Raw genomic sequence first — 17,956 nt, forward strand, 5'->3', positions numbered from 1 at the left:
AAGAAAAAATTATATTAACTAAAGCTGAACTGATACCACATTGAAGCGATACCCATAGTGATATTCTTATCAATTTTCACTGATATCAATACTGATGCTTGAAAATTGTAACAATTAAAAGTTGTTAAAAATGTTGATTAATATTAATGGTTGAGTATTACATTCCAATTATACAGGGTGTGGTCAAAAATCTGGACCGGGCTAAATATCTCATAAACCGGGTTTGTGTGTGATCGGATGTCAGTTGGTATCAATGTTAGTGGGAGGGGGAAACGTTATGACGTGGTTATGGTGGTCGTCCGCCATCTTGGTGGCGGCCATCTTGGATTAAACTTTCTTATTTCAAATGGCAACATGGTCGTGTGACATATCAAAAAACATTAGCTTTTCAAGAGGAATCGAATGGCGAAGTTAGTTTTTCAGTAACATCAACGGTGTTGAAGTTATTCGCGAATTTAGGGTATAATGTGTTAGATTTTGTATGTCATTTGTATGATATGTGAAGCGTTGTATGACAAAAACTGACTGTGTTTCATTTTTTTTACAGGTAGGACCATAACATGTTAACTCGTGAGGAGAGAATTGAAATCATCCTTTCCGCTGGAGGACGCAGTTCAGCAGTAATAGCAGCTGACTTCAACGAGCAGCATCCTAATTGCGAACCCGTGACGGACAGTGCTGTGCGAAAACTAATCCGCAAATTTCGTGCAACGGGAAATGTGGACGATTTACCTCGATCAGGACGACCACGAACTGCGACTGATCCAGACACATCAGCAGCCGTATTGGGAGTATTGGTGAAGAGTTCGACAAAGAGTTTGAGACGTCTATCACGTGAACATAATGTTAGTGTCAAAAGTGTTCAAAGAATCCTGAAAAGGGAAAAGTGGCACCCTTACAAATTACAGCTGAAACAGAAATTGTCAGAGGATGACCCTGATAGACGAATTGAGTTTTGTGAGTGGGCGTTGGCCCAGATTGCACGTGACCCATTGTTCCCTCATAACATTGTTTTCAGTGATGAGGCAAATTTCTACGTCACAGGCGAAGTGAACAAGCAAAATGTTCGGTACTGGGCATACACAAATCCCAATTGGATAGATGCAACCAAAATGCAAGGTGGTGGTAAGGTTATGTTGTGGTGTGGTATATGGGGTGAGAAACTTATTGGACCTATCTTCATCGATGGAAACCTGGATGCTGCAAAGTATGAAGATATGCTGGAAAGCACTGGTATGCCACTTTTGTTAAATGAAGAAGGGACATTTCCTCCATATTGGCAACAGGATGGCGCACCTCCACATTATGGTCGTGATGTTGCAAGGTGGCTCAATGAACAGTTTCCGGGTAGCTGGATAGGTCGGCGTGGACCAGTTGATTGGCCTGCATGGTCTCCCGACTTGCCACATTTAGATTTCTATCTTTGGGGGCACCATAAAGCTATTGTGTATCAATGCAAAATTACCAACGTTGCCCACCTAAAAATGAGAATAATTGAGGCCTGTGAACAAATAACACCTGCTGTGCTTCGTAAGGTACACGAAAATTGGGTTGCACGTTTACGTATGTGCATACAAGAGAACGGCGGACATGTGGAACATGTCCTGTGACTGGTAATATCCTAATGTGGTGCTTCTCTCTTATGATTACAGAGTTTCTTGTACGTATTGGTGTTTTTTTGACCTTCTCTTTATCTTGTCCTTCAATTCGTAACCGCCCCCAGAACCACATTGCACATAACCAAAATCTAACACATTATACCCTAAATTCGCGAATAACTTCAACACCGTTGATGTTACTGAAAAACTAACTTCGCCATTCGATTCCTCTTGAAAAGCTAATGTTTTTTGATATGTCACACGACCGTGTTGCCATTTGAAATAAGAAAGTTGAATCCAAGTAGGCCGCCACCAAGATAGCGGACGACCACCATAACCACGTCATAACGTTTCCCCCTCCCACTAACATTGATACCAACTGACATCCGATCACACACAAACCCGGTTTATGAGATATTTAGCCCGGTCCAGACTTTTAACCACACCCTGTATAAACTAATTTACCAGAGTTCTGCATCAAAATATTCAAGAATTGTAAGTCGGGCAAGTGAAAATGAGACTTGTATTAGCGCCATTTTTTAAATACACAGAGCTTTGTGTCTGCAGCAGTAGATGGCATTGTATGCTAGAACCTGTTTTCATTGGAAAGTGTTAGTGTGCTATGTGCATCTGCTGAAGCAAGTTGACTATGTATAGTATGGACCGTTGTCTGTATGCACGTTAAACTGGCTTGTTTAATGCATACGAACCTTGAAGTTAGCACGCAGTGGAAGATTTCCTCCTTAGAGGTCTACTTATTTGCTATGGGGGCAACTATGCTATTCGAATGTACAGATATAACACTGTTCCAGATTATGCAAGTTTATTTACATAATGTGCAAGCACAATTAGACTACACAAATAAATAAAGTTTGTTCGACGATAAACTCGCTGAAAGAAAAACATGTCTTCTCACTTAGGCCAGTTTGATTGATTAATAATAATGAACTAAATCTGTCTATTGACTGTCAAGTCACTTCTTCATGTAGTATAAAAGAGAAAGATTATGAACAAAATATAATTGAGTGAGTGAGTGCAAGTTCGGAACTTAAAACATTATGGAAAGTACTTATCCTTCTCCTCCATATCGTGGTACCTCGGACACCTTCACAAAGTGTCTACCTTGAGGAAAACAACTTCCTCTCTCTGGGTCAGAATCCAAAATGCGCTGCCTGAAGGGTTGCGAGGTCGCACCGAGGCTTCATTATTACGCCATTGCGTAACCGATTCTATTGACCTCTGGTGGCAAAATTAACAATGATTCCATCAATCGGTCACAAATGAAACAGAAATATAACAAAATGACGGCTCCGCGTGCACTATGGTCCATACACTTCCCCCCTCCCCCCATTTGAAATAAAAAACAAAGACTCAGTGCGGGTGAGACCCTCAAAACATAACAGTCATGACATGGATTCATCCAAACAGGCCTAACAAGTAGTTATTCAATTTTTGATGGTAGTGGAGCTGAAGTGTATCGCCGTATGAAGAATGTGTATGTTCAGTGTTCAGTGTTCAGATGGTGTAGTGGCAAGAGTGTGTTGATTTGCTTCCGCTGAGAGGTCCTCAACCAGGTCTTCAGATATATTTTCAAAATTCCCTGGCTTTTTCAGTCATAGGTTGATTTCCCTGACTTTTCCAGGGTAATCAGGGACAGAGGGAACCCTAATTATGGGCAATGGCTTAATAACTTCCTGGCAACCTGGAAAGGAGTGAACGGGAAAGTTTTTGTGAGACACATTCGTGCTTCATTGCTTTTGTATTCAAAGAGAATTGCCCTTTCTTCATAACTCATCCTCATCACTGTGACTACGCAAAAGTGGCAGAACAACGATGCTAAATAACAAAAATACAAAGCATTCAAGTAATTTTTCTGCCTCTAGATACTCGTGAGAATGATGATTACTAGGGCCACATATTTACGGTAAACAAAAGATCAAAATATCGGTACAAAAACTGGGCACATTTCAGGATTGAAAGCATTACAAAAAATGACATTTTGGTGTTAAAATGGTGAATATAACCCTGAATTTGATTTAAAAACTACACTTATTACACAAAATAAACATTTCCTTTCTAGTAGCATATTTATGTAGTTATCGGAGTATTAACTTTATTCCTGTGTAAAGGATTCCACCTTTATTTATTTATTTATTTATTGCATCTTGTTTATTATGGCGAAGTTAAGGCTTTGTAGCCTTTTCTACCACTTAACCATGTTTACATCGAAATTTGATCATATGAAAATTAGAAAACAACATTTAAACCATTACATAGAAAGGTAAATATTAAAATAAAGAAAGAGAAATATAAAATTACAAAGAAAAAATTACAAAAAAAAAGGATAAGAAAAAAAATACATACGGGAATAAAAACCTAACCTATACTCACGAGCATACAACAAAACACACACACACACACACACACACACACACACACTATCACATATTCATGACAGTAGTCAGGGATTTGAAATATTAAGGTGTTTTTCTGCGCTTAACTGTATTCAATTTATCACTAAAATATAATGTGCTAACTATTTGTGCCCATTAAAAAAATGTTTTAATTGTGTCTTAAAGACATATCAAATATTTACAGCAAAACTATTTTCTGTGATTTGCATAGCTCCCATGATAATTCAGACTTCAGAAAGTGTCGCATTGGTAAATAAATTCCAAATATTGTGTTTAAGTGTTTATTTCGCATCATTTCCTGACAAAACATGATAGGAAAATGCACCCCACACCTTTCAAAAATGGGGTGTAAGGGGTGACCTTCCACTTAGGCACCCAAAAGTCAACCACACTTCCACATAGTGCACCCTGGACTGCATTGTGCAGACGAACGGGGCACTATGGCCAGTATAATTTTTTTGCGTGTTGTCCTGTTTTTTGTCTTTGTGTGTGCTGAGTGCCACTTTACAGCCTCAGCTTTTAACGAAAGTCAGAAAATTTTAATATTTTAGTAACACGACACTGAAATTATGCTCTTTAAGTTATGGTAAGGGGCTGGATTCCGTATAATGTGAAGGGTGCAAAATAGCACAAGTGCTGATGCACCCAAAATTTTAAATTCAAATTCAAATCCAACCTTTCAAAAACATGAAAAATTAACATTACAACATGTTATCTCACATTCTGTGTTTTTGCCAAAAACAAAATAGGCATGCTGTTAAGGATAACATTAAACTGATGAGGGACGTGAGTCCAGCACTTAACTAGATCAGTCACCAACCTATGGATAGGCTATTATCACATCAGACAACCTTATTAGCAATTGTCATGCTCATAAAAAACTACACCCTCAATTGCACTCTTGAATGGATGCTAGACGAAAATGGAATGCCTAACTGCAAGTACTTACTTATTTTTAAGATGCTGAACGCTTCCAAGACATTTGAATTCCCCGTTAACCATTATTGTTAGTCTGGTGCACAAGTTCTCACACTCCTCCATACTGTGAGATGTTAACACGACAGACCAGCCTTGGTACAACATCTTCAGGATACAAGTCCAAAGGAAACGACGAGCTTTGGGGTCCATTCCAGATGTAGGTTCATCCTGTGGGAAACAATAATAGCATTATTCATATAAGAGTCATTCCATATGAAATCAACACAGCCCACAACCTGACCAACTTCGATTTTCATGAAATTTGGGGAGTTGAAACTATGCATGGAACTTAGTAACTATGAAAATTTTGAGTCTCGTGCATCTCGTAATTGTTAAATTATTCAAGGTCAAATTCGCATAAATTGCCCTTTTTGAGCCATATTCATCAAATGTTTCTGAAGGTAAAAGTCCTCCTAAAATGTTAGATCTGGGGAATGTGCAGGCCTTTTAATATATTCCCATCTGCCCATCAATCTACCTATAAATTTACCATGAAGAAATTGCCACAATGTACACATAGTGTGATCACACTCTGTCCTGTTTCAAAACTGCAAAAGTGCCATATCCCATAAGCAAGGATGAAAAACCTGTTCACTTAACAAATCCAAGAACCTCTCACCATTTAAGGTTCCATTGTTGAATATGGACCAATCATTCCCGTTCTCCATACACTATATCACATCATTAGCTTACCAGCAACAGCCATTCGGCTGGGATCTGTCTATTGTAGATTATCAAATCACAGGTATTGCATATTCTTTCTATTAACTTCACCATGAACATAAAAATTAGTCTCGTCACTGATCAATTTTTCATTCCAAAGGAAGTGTCACGTTGTAATTGTTTGGGACACCTTTCCCAATATTTTTCACTATTCAGCTCATCGCAGAATGTCGCTGATTTAAATCATATGCAATGGTGCGTAAACGTATCTCCCGAGATGTCAGCGTGATCTCGATGAGTTCCTAACACGTTAGGAGCATTCTAATGCTTTGTTTTTAACACCTCGAAAAGGAGAAAATGGTTACAATCATGCAGTAGTAACTTTTTGCTGGCTAAAGATGCGTTGGAAAAACCTTCACCGCTTCATTTCTAGTGAAATTCTGGCCTGATTTGATATATCACATCACCCCCTTTTCTTTGATCTTTTCTTTTTTTGCGTTGAATTCAATATGGCGGTCAACAATATGCCGAACCTACACTTAACACACACAGCTAGGGATCGCCCTGTGCCTAACCTATTTCTTTCATGACCAGGATAACTCCTTTTGATTTTGTAGGGGGTGTTAAGGGACATTTGACTCGTCATAGCTCATGTAATGTGGCTTTTACCAGTCACATAGTTACAAATATTATTTTGTATCTTCTGATACCATTGCAGACCCAGAATTATTTTTAGATATGTTTTAGAGTATGGCATGAGGGACTAAATATATTTTTTTCACGATTTTTGGTGATGACATGTTTTGAGATATTTAAGATCAAAAGTCAAGGTCATGTGACATAATTATATTTTTATCCAAAGGTAGGCTCGTTACATATCACTGGAAAGCTTGTTCAATTCCCTGTACAATAAGCTTTATTTGAGCTCCTAGGTGAAATAGGGGCGGAGTTACAGCACATTTAGTATAGCTAAGCGGGCTCAAAAAGGGCAATTTATGCAAATTTGACCCTGGATAATTTAACAATTACAAGATGCACGAGACTCAAAATTTTCATAGTTACTAAGTTCCATGCATAGTTTCAACTCCCCATACTTCATGAAAATCGGAGATGGTCAGGTTGGAAATTGCACATATCTGTGTTGATTTGGCATGGAATGACTCATAAATGAAATAAATAAATATTGCAACGGAGCTAATACCACTTTGAACTGATACTAATGTGACAATTAAAAGCATTCCATTGTAATTATACCACATCCATTTACTAGAATTTTGCTTTAAATGTTCACAAATTACACCATAATAATAATAATAAAATAACTGTAATTTGATTAAAATATCTATTTTTCTTCACAAAATACTGGTGCAAAATAAACGAAAATTTCAGGAACAATTAGGCTCCACAAAAGGGTAATTTCTGCAGACCTATTCAGATTTTCAGATTCTTGAAAAGTATCATTTATTAAATCTCAACCAATACTGTCCAATATCAATACCAATGGTCAGGGGTACAAAAACAGGGCACCAGGTTGTCATGATGCTTGATAATTTTCACCTGGCACCTGAACTTTCAAATTCAGTTCTAGAAGTACTTTTTTTAATAAAATAAAATTCTTATGGAAATTTTCATTTTTACATAAGACGTACAATGTGTTTTTTATTGTTTGTGTGTTTTTTGTATCATTAAATCAAAATACTAAACGTGTCATTAAAAAAGTATTGCACTGCTGCTATTCGAATTTTAAAATCTGCAGTGTAATAGTAGTTGGCCATATATAAGAATGTGTTGTATAGTTATTCATGCTATTGCCTGTGAACCTTCTTTAGCAGACCTTTCTGGTGAAATAATTAATTGCTTTTATTTCAATCTTGTACTGTCTTTTAAGATCACATTTTAAAATGTGTAGCTTTATCTTAGTTGGATTCATAACTTTCTTAGCCTGTATTTGAAAAAAATAAAGAAAGAAATAATAATAAGAAGAAAGGACTGGCTCCTGAGAAGAAGGGGCTGGTGCCTGAATTCTTTTTGATTTTGTCTACCCCTGCCAATGGTCATTCTGTTGCACTGGCACGAGTATCTGTTCAGCTCTAACAGATGCAAAAATCACAAAACTGCTATGAAGCAAAGTGCATTACAAGCCGATTTTACAGTCACTCGGAATACAGATTAATTGTAATATTGCTTTCCAGTGCAGTTATGAATTCATCATGGTACTTCCACATGTAGAGGTGAAATGTATCCAAAAGAGAATATTTATTAATTTTAGCTATGTGATGATTATGGTATAAAACCTATTTGTCCACGATAGAGAACATTATGCTCCCTACTTGCTAAGCATGAATGTAGGTTTAACTTTAATTTTTACAAAATTGAAGAACACACTTGGATTTTTCAAATTTTCCAAGGTTATTTTGGACCAAATATTTATTCAATAAATACAGGGTGGTCACAAAGTATCGAAACAATGAGAGAACATGTGAATAGCACATTCCCTTAATGCAAGTCGTGCTCCACATGTCTGCCACCAGTCTCAATACACTTCCACAAATGTTTCCACACACTTCTCTTCAAAATGCAAGCAGAGCAGCTGGGGAAAAGTCCATGGGATTGAGGCATCACCTTCTCAAACTGGAGAAAGCCGCATGGCTTCTTCTAGTCACGTGAGCAAAGTCATCATCTGTAGTTGAGACAGCCGCCATGTTTGATTTCTTTGGTGGAAGTAATGATGGACCTTTTTAGTGAATGTGGAATTGCAATGCAATTTTAAGAACTGCAAAGAAGTTCAAGTCAAGTGTGAACGTACAAGAAATATGGTCTATAAGTGTTGAGTATCCCAGTGTAGAGGAAATTATGATTAGAACAGTAAAACTAATGTATTTAGATTTCTTCAAGATGTTACTAAAAAACAGAAATGGATTAGGGCAATTCCACGTAATTTTGTCCCTACGATCAACTCCAAGGTAAGTAACACAGATTTTATACTTATCAATAAACTTGAGAAATAGCTTAGTTCACAAGGTAAAGATTTAATGTGCACGAAATAGGCATCTTACAAACTTTTAGATTTGCTTAAGTTTTACTTGTTTCTTGCAAATCATTTTTGATCACCAGTATCGAATTGGCAAATCTAACCAAGCTAATTTATTTAGAAATGCCAAATAATTTAACTTGAATTACCAAATTTGGTTAACATTACATAGTTGTTTATCGTTGCAAAATGAATTGTACAACGTTATAAAATATTGTCACATCTACCAATACAGTCTAGTGCTTCGATAACATGTTCGTCATCGAGACTTCCATATAATTTATACAAATATTCAGTTTCAAAGTATGCTTAAGGAAAGAAAACTATAGAACTGAGCCAGATTGAGAAATATGATCATTTATATTCTTATTTTTAGCTCGCTTTTCTGCCTCTTTAGGTTAATCGGAGATAATGGAAGACAAGTAAATTTACCACGACAAGCTTGTTAGTATGATAAAAGTATGCACCAGTGAAACAGAAAGTAAAATTTGTGTGGGTATTAATGTGTCTGACAAATTTACAATTCATGATGGGTTAAAACGAGGAGATGCATTATCTCCATTGCTCTTTAATTTTGCCTTAGAATATGCTGTTAGGAAGGTAAAAGAAACTAACGAAGGACTAAAATTAAATAGTGTGACTCAGTTGTCAGCATATGCAGATGATGTAGACTTATTAGGGGATGATATAAATACAATTAAGAATAATGCTAAAATATTTTTTCAAAACTGGTAAAGAGATAGGTTTGGAAGTTAACAAAGAGAAAACTAAATATATGCTTACAGGCCGAAACCAAGTTAGGTAATAATCAAAATCTAATTATTCATAACAACTCCTTTGAACCAGTTTCCAAATTCAAATACTTAGGAGTAATATTAACAAGTGAAAATTATATTAAAGAGGAAATAAAAAGTAGGCTTAATTAAGGAAATGCATGTTACTTCTCTCTTCATAAACTATTGTCTTCTCGTTTAATATCTAAGAAACTAAAAGTTAAAATATACAAAACAGTAATTTTGCCTGTATTATTATATGGGTGTGAAACTTGGTCCCTTACATTGAAAGAGGAACATAAATTGAGAGTATTGAAAAAAAGATCCTTAGGAAATTATTTGGACCTAAAAGGGATGAGGAGACAGGTGAGTGGAGAAGGTTACATAATTTAGAACTACATAATTTGTATTCATGTCCAGATATTATTAGAATAATTAAATCAAGACGACTTAGGTGGGCAGGCCATGTGGCACGAATGGGAGAGGAACGAGGAGTTTACAGGATTCTTGTTGGGAAACCTGATGGTAAGAGACATGTACAGGGTAGCTACGATTTTTTGATTATGAAATTCCCTGACTTTTCCAGGTTTTCCAGACGAGAAATGAAATTTTTCCAGACATGTTTGTTGTCATGATTTTTGCTTTTGAACCTCATGTTTTTTTAATAAAATATGAATACGCAGGCACATTAATTATTATAAATATGAATATATACAGTTATTAGCTGAAAATTTACCAAGTGATTAATACAATGCTATTCAATGAAAAAATAAAAACTATTGTACTTCCGCATTTTCACTAAGTAATTACAATTAAAGTGGTGTAAAAAAATCAATAAAAAAATGTAGCATATATCAAAGCTGTACAATGTAACCTGTATACAACCTCAATTATATCAATACAAATGAGAAACAACAGAAAATTAGGCCATGTACCTTTAGAAAATATGCAATAAGTGTAATGATTATATTTTTCAATTTATTGAAAATAGTACATATTTCGGAAATTCAGAACGTGAATGGGGCTGGTGCCCCACCACACACCTAAAAAAATATATATGTGGGCCATACTTTGGAATCAAATACCTTCATTACTTGAGTTTTCCACATGCTGGAACCAATTTTATATTACGGAAAACATAGAAATCTGTCTATTAAAAGGTAACAGTTCCGAATGTTTTATGATTTTTTCAAATTTTCCTAGCAGGAAGACTAATTATCATAGAATTTTGGCAATCATTGTGACACAAAATTTGAACCTTCCTTAAAATAATGAGCACTGCTTGGATTCGTAAAAAGTTATTTATCTTGAAAAGAAAACTTCAAAATGACCTTACGCAATCATACACACTTCCCACGGACAAGGTATTCTCCGGTTGACAAGCGACAGTAAGTATCGTAAACTAGTGGGAATGAATGTAGAAATAAATCGGAACCTTAGTAGAGTGCATTCAGGGTCTTTATTTTAATTCTAAGACAACCAAACCTGACCTTCCTAACCTAACCACTTACTTACTTACTTACTTCTTCTTCCCCTTCGTGCTGTTAGGCGTCGGGGTCCTTCAGCCATCTGATAATACTCTTCCTATCTTGTGCCATCCATTAGTGCCTTTCCTCTTTTAGTAACCATCTCCGACAGGTATTGCTCCCATTCTATCCGAGGTCTTCCTCTTCCTCTCCTTCCTTCTGGTCTTGCTTCCATTACTTGTTTCGGTTTTCTTTCTTCTCCCATTCTCATGATATGGCCATCCAAGTGTTCTTCTCTCTATTATCTCTTCAATTGATTCTACTTGTAGCTGTTCCCTGATTTTAGTGTTCGTCTGGTTTTTCCTACGACTCTTCTGAGGTATTTCATCTCTGTTGCTCTTAATCTACTTTTATGCTTATTTTGGAGCGTTAAGCTTTCTTTGCCATAGAGCATTGTTGGTATAATTATGGTTTTGTAAATCCTTAATTTAGTACTTTCTTGTACCTCCCTTTTCCCTACTATTGTATTACTTATTTGGTAATATATTTTATTTGCTTTTTGAACCCTGCTATTTATTTCTTATACTTTTCCATCGGCTGTTATTATTGTTCCCAAATATTCATATCTATTCACTTGTTCTAGCTGTTCTCCTTGCCATTTTATTTCCAATCTCTCTTCATTTCCATGCTTTGATATATGCATTACTTTACTCTTCTTTGGGTTCACTATCATTTCTCTATCTTGTATTGAGCTGGCCCATTCTATTACAGTATTTTGTAGTTCCTGTTTTGTTGATGTTATTAATGCTATGTCATCAGCATACAGAAGTGATTGTACATAAACTGGTTTCAGTTTCCTATTTCCAACCTTACATTTTCGTGTTGTTCTTCTACTTTGTATATGTATTTGATCCATTAGTATTATAAATAGTAAGGGGCTGAGGCTATCTCCTTTGTTCATCTTAAATTCTTTTGATTTCTCCCCTCCTATTCTCACTATTCCTTTAACTGTCTTGTATCAAAGGCTGCCTTTAAATCCAGAAAGGTTACAAACAGTTCTTTTTCTCTGCTAAGAAATTTATCTATGGCTTGTCGTAGCGTAAAAATGTGATCTTGCGTTTGTCTTCCTCTTCTGAAAGCTGCTTGTTCTTCTTCTATCTCCTCTACTTCATCTCGTAGCCTTCTTTCTAAGATTCTTGTGTATATTTTTAGAGCTACTGAAGATAGACAGATTGCTCTATAGTTTTCACATTTTACAGTGCTACCCTTTTTGTGGATTGCTATGATCATGTTTCTTTCCCAATCTTTGGGTATTTTAATTCTCTTCCATGCTTCATTACAAATCTTCCACAACCATTGTACAACTTTCTTTCCTCCCATCTTTATTAGATCTGGGTATACTCCGTCTGCTCCTGCTGCTTTTCCTAATTTCATTCTCTTCATTGCATCCTCCACTTCTTGCATTTTCATTTCATCTCTTCCATCCTCTTCTACATTTGCACACTCTATTGCATCTTCTTCATTCATCTTCCCATTTTCATCTCTAAATGTGTTTTCGTAATACCTACTCCATGTCTTCAATATATCTTCAGTTCCTGTTTGGATCTTTCCTGATTCATCTTCTATGTTTCTTATTCTCTTCCCATAGTTTCCTTTCATTGCTTTCACTGTCTGCCAGAACTTTCGACTATTCCCTTGATAGTTTTTCTCTATTTCTAACCCAAGGGGCGACCCAGGGTAAGGTGAAGTGAACATATAACCTCTCCCTTGCCAAGACAGCAGTGCGTGTTCGATGAACACATCCTTCTTGAGTTGACCCTGATTTCGCTAAACACTCTGGATCTAGACTGGGAAGTCGATAAAAATCCCTGAAGAGGGGTAGCAGCCACTTCAGTACTGGCCTAAAGTCGATGAGGACATCAGTCCAAAAGAGTCTAGAATCAGACAGTCACAGGCGGAGTTGGAGCAACAGAATGGCTGTGACACTGCGAGGGAGTAAACCCTCCAAACTGGCAGGCCGGAAAGCCATAAGAAGGCAGCCCCTTCATTCGGCTAGACTCACCGTAGGGCTAATAACCCACGTGGTGTCGAAAATTCATTTTATTCAGAGAAGACATAAGGTAGATGCCGGACAGATGAAATGGAAACGACAAGGCAAGAAAAGGAAAATGATTATTGGAACATGGAATATAACCTAACCACAAAAGCATATATTGACAAAATCTTAAGTAATCGCTAAAACTCTGCAGTATGTGTTAACATGCTAAATCGAAATCGAACCATGTAAAAGTTGCATTTGTAGTATGATGAAATCGTAATAAAACAAAAGGAACTTGGGCCCATTTTCACCACTTTTCAGCATAATTTCATTCTACACGCAAAAAATACGTAAAATTACTATCGGCATCAAACCAACATTCCTAACCTAACAACGATGTGTGACCAGCATACGTTTAATTCCTCTATTTCGCACCAGTTTTTTAAAAATAAATTCATTCTACATGCACAAAACACGTGCATATTCGAATAATGACGTCACTGATACTGCATAAAATCACTAATTTCTCGGGTGTAACATTTCTGCAATGTAAAAACTACGACAACGAGCAGCAAATGAACTAGTTGATCAGGTTGCTTCTGAACGAGTCGCAAACGAAGAACTCAAATTCACAGAACGGGTTAAAGGGGGGAACGAAGTAGTGAGTCCCTTTGTTTTTACTAGGAACCCGTCCAGTGTGACGTCAACCACAACCAGTTTACGTGAAATTCTGCTCTTCAAGGCAGAAAGTATTACATTGTCTTTGGTTCAAGGAGTATACAGTTATTGCAGAACCAAAACCAATGAACTGTCCGAACACCAACCTGCTCCGCTTCACATATCAAAAGGGAACGGGTTCTGAAATGGGTGTGTTCTTGCTGAAAGGAAATTTAATCACCACACACAAAGCTAAAGCAACATTTTCTCCGCAAGAAATTCTGAGGATGGCTGGTGCGTAGGTTTAGTCTTGAATAGCTTGTTCTCTAAGGTAAAATCTCAGGCCTCTCCAAATTCCGGTCTTGAACAGGTTCACAAGAACGAGTCACAAAATGAACGGATCCAAGAGTGAGTAAATATAGAATCGAAATGCAAAGGAAGCATAATTTTGTACGTAACAGAGTAGAAGTCATAATGACGATAGGAATAAGTTTCTGAACTGAATCTTTTTGGGGAACTGGAATCACAAGAACAGAATTAGGAAGTGGAAATGAACCTGTTCGTTCATTTTGTAACTGGTTCTCCTTCAACTCCAAAATGCGCGTAAATTCCAGAAAATATGCAAAATTCCCTGACTATTCCCTGACTTTTCCCTGACCAACTAAATTCCCTGACTTTTCCCTGTTTTCCAGGTTTTCCAGTCGCGTAGCAACCCTGATGTAGGAAGGCCAAGACGAAGATGGAGGGATAATGTTGAGATAGACCTACAGGAAATCGTTAGGGATGGAAAAGGATATATAGATCTTGCTCAAGATAGGGACAGATGGAAGGCCTGTGTTGCTGCAGCCATGAACCTTTGGGTTTAAGAAAGCTAGAGAGTTAGTTAGTTACTTAGTTAATGGAAGACAAGTTGATATTTATGTTATGCATTGAAATACAAAGTACACTGTGTAACAACAAGCACTTTGATGGAATATTTCCTTGTATAATTACACAAGAATATATTGTTTATGTTTCAAATAAAAGTTTTCATACAAAAAGCATTACTTTATAACCGATTTATGTGAATAAGCAAACATAGTTATTTTCCTTAACTTGGGTTTTCTTGAGTGTATTTAATAAAATTCTGTACTTGCATGTGTATAAATTATTTTGGCTCTACAAACTTTCATGTGAATTTTTTTTTGGTATTCCTAAACAAAATAGTTGAGAAATTTTCACTGATGTTTGGTTATTGGAAACAAACAAATCACCAAACTGCTCAATGCCAAACTGTCAACCTAACCTTTTTCTTTAGTCTAAGCAAATATTTTTTTACACGTACCAATTGTAACCTAAAATCTTAAACCGTTTTGTAAAAAATATTGGTATAATTTTTTTAAAAATTAAAGTGTAGCTACTAGTATTGAGACTTGCTGATGTCATGTTTTGTTATTTAGCGTCGCTTTTCTACCAATTTTGGCTAATCGCGACGTTGAGGACGAATGGCGATATGATAAAGTTGATGAAGGAGCACTCACAAATATCACTGGCCAGGATTCGAACACGGATCCCCTGGCATTGTAGCGCTCAGTGCTAACCTCTCTGCCACAGAGGTCGGGTCTGATATCAGGTGACCTACAGGAGAGAATATTATTTTCCTTTCAACAAAAGTATTACATGTATACTTGAGGGCAGGTTAAGTAACTATATACTGTAGATGTGCATTGTTAATAAATTGGAAGAGCTTTACTAGTTTGTTCATTCTATGCTGGTGAAAATACCTGCCTGTGATCTTTTTACTGCCAATTCCTGGCATTGTAAACCCCACATCATGATTTTGCTGAAAATGTTCATGGTAACCACACACTTGTATTTGTATATTTCAAAGACGGTCACAATTTCTGCAAGATTTCAATTCACTTATAACTTAAGTTCTGCTTGTATAAAGCAAGTACCTAATAGTCCACTTCATTCCAAAGACCACACTTTAAATTTATGTTCCCAGTTATAATGACATTTGTCCTTATGCAATTTCCAGGTGTGTCAAGCACATTTCAATACTGGGGACATTGAATGGGAGACTGTGCACTTGGATGACCGTACAGGTAAAGCCTTCAGAGTTGCTTTGGCAAGGCCTCGGATCGTCCAGGTACAATCCCATCTATTTTCTCTGGATGTCCATCATACCTGTCTTCTGGAAAGCAAATGAAGAGGCATGAGAATGTCCAGAAAAGAAGAAAGAAAAGATTGAGGCAGAAGCTTTAAGAAGAGCAATTGCAGAGAGAATAGGGACAAAAAGAGAGTATGACGTAACTCCCACATTTTCGATCTTAAGTGAACTGAAGGGTCGGATCAACAAAATCCATCTTTCTTCACAGTGGGATATTTTGCAAGAGGAAAGTTGCATTATTTTCTTATCCCTAAACCTCTCTGAAAAACCTCATGCAGTTAAATATGTTGTTGTAAATGACTCACTCTCTTTGTCAATGTTTTATCGTGGAGTTGAAATTAATGCAAAGAGATTTTCACGTAAGGTTTCAACTACACACATGCTATTGAAGATACAATACACTTCCTGGAAATGTTCGACAGTGTAGAATCAGCATGTACTTTCAGTGATATTTTGGAAACCATTGAAATCCTTCTGGATAATGTAAAATACACTGTTCATGATAGCAGTGTGTCTGTGCTTCATTTTATAAAATCCCAAATACGATTGTGAAATGTACGTAAAAAACGGCTGAGATATGATTCTGAGATTATTGTTTTCTCATCATTTTTGAATTTTATGTCTACAAGTGCATATAGGTTCATCCATATTTCAGGATATTTTATTTTACCCCATCCAAATAGTTTGAAGAAATTACGTTCAGATATCCGTGCAAGTCCAATTGCAGAGCAAAGTGAAGGTAATTTTCTGATGCACATGCAAGAAAAAGTCGTTCACCTTAAATACCATGAGTCGTACTGCTCATTGATATTGGATGAAATCCATATAAAATCCTACATCGATTACAAGGGAGGTACAATTGTTGGCACTGCCTATGATAGTTGTGAAGCTGCAAAAAGTGCTCATGTATATATGATTAACAGTGTGCTTTCTAAGTACAAGGAAAATGTGAAAACTGTAACTGCTCAGTCATTGCATTGTGTAATTAAGAAAGTCATACTGGGCGATTTTGAAAACCTGTATGATTTTCATGTTGCATCATTTGCAACTTTAAGAACACTCTTTAGTATGGAAAGTGATATCATCCTAAAATATGCTTACAAATTATTATCATTAAAATCTTTGTGGCCAACTTCCCTAGAAAGACAAAATATGCAACTAGTTGTTCAAGTTTTCAACCATATGGTCATTGAAAGTTTAAAGCAACAAGGGCCAAAACACAATTTGCCGAACTATGAAGACACTGCAGAGTTCATTAACATTGTTTTAAACTGGTGGGAAGTAGTCAACGTCAAGTCTCCATGGAAAGGTGCGAGGTTAAGAAATATTTTACAGTATCCTCTGACAAACGAATCCTCAGATGAGAAAGACTTGTACCTAGATAAATTCCTTGATTTGTTGGAAAAGTGGGAAAGTTTGAACGTCTCGTCAGGAAAACTCACCAGAGAAACTTCCAGTGCCCTGAAAATAACCACACATGGGCTAATTGAAATAACCAGATATTGTACAGAAGAGTTAGAAATGCAATACCTTTTACCAGGAAAATTTCAATCCGACACACTTGAAGCAAGATTTGGCCAATACCGACAGTTTGGTGGTGCGCAGTACAACGTATCTCTCCATCATGTTTTTGAGACGGAACAAAAACTGCATCTTGCCAGCAAAATGAAGTTGAAACTGAAGTCACTAAAATATGGTGACATCTGCAAATCAAATTGACGAGTATGGTACATCTGAATTTACCTGGCAGTTACAGACTTGGCTATGTTTCAGAGTTCGAAAATTCGTGCTGCGGATATTGTGGAAGCGAAGAGAGATCTTCCTATTTTGATGTACTTAGCAGGCTATTGCTCTTACATTACAAGAAAAATATTGGCGTGCGATGACCGTAGCAACATTCTAGTTTTGGACAAGATTATGCAAGATATTCCAAATGATTCATTGGATTTTATAAAAAGTTTGGATAGAGGTGGATTGTTGTGTCCTTCAGAGGTGGTTGTGGATATTGTGCTGATCAATTATGTTGTTGTCAAAAACTGATAAGCCGTGAATATGAAGTGGAATTCTTGAAAGTGGAAAACCAACGGGAAGTGGCATTCAATTTGAATCTTGTGAAGTTGAAAGAAGATGAAGATAACTGGTTGGTGAGCTGCAATAATGGACACGAATGCGAAAACGGTTTGAGA

General features: G+C 36.6%; 1 protein-coding gene across 4 annotated transcripts in view; it reads right to left on the reverse strand.

Moving 5' to 3' along the window:
- The window catches only part of LOC145996028 (phospholipid-transporting ATPase ABCA1-like), a 270,557-nt gene that overhangs the window by 8,847 nt on the left and 243,754 nt on the right, over positions 1-17,956 (reverse strand). For all 4 annotated transcript variants that reach the window (XM_083132208.1, XM_083132210.1, XM_083132207.1 and 1 more), the window contains one exon: positions 4,962-5,158. In XM_083132208.1, the coding sequence (XP_082988334.1) occupies positions 4,962-5,158 (197 nt within the window). The remainder of the gene's footprint in view (positions 1-4,961; positions 5,159-17,956) is intronic.

This window comes from Lepisma saccharinum, chromosome 12 (genome assembly GCF_977018435.1).
Source record: "Lepisma saccharinum chromosome 12, izLepSacc3.1, whole genome shotgun sequence".
Classification (NCBI taxonomy): domain Eukaryota; kingdom Metazoa; phylum Arthropoda; class Insecta; order Zygentoma; family Lepismatidae; genus Lepisma; species Lepisma saccharinum.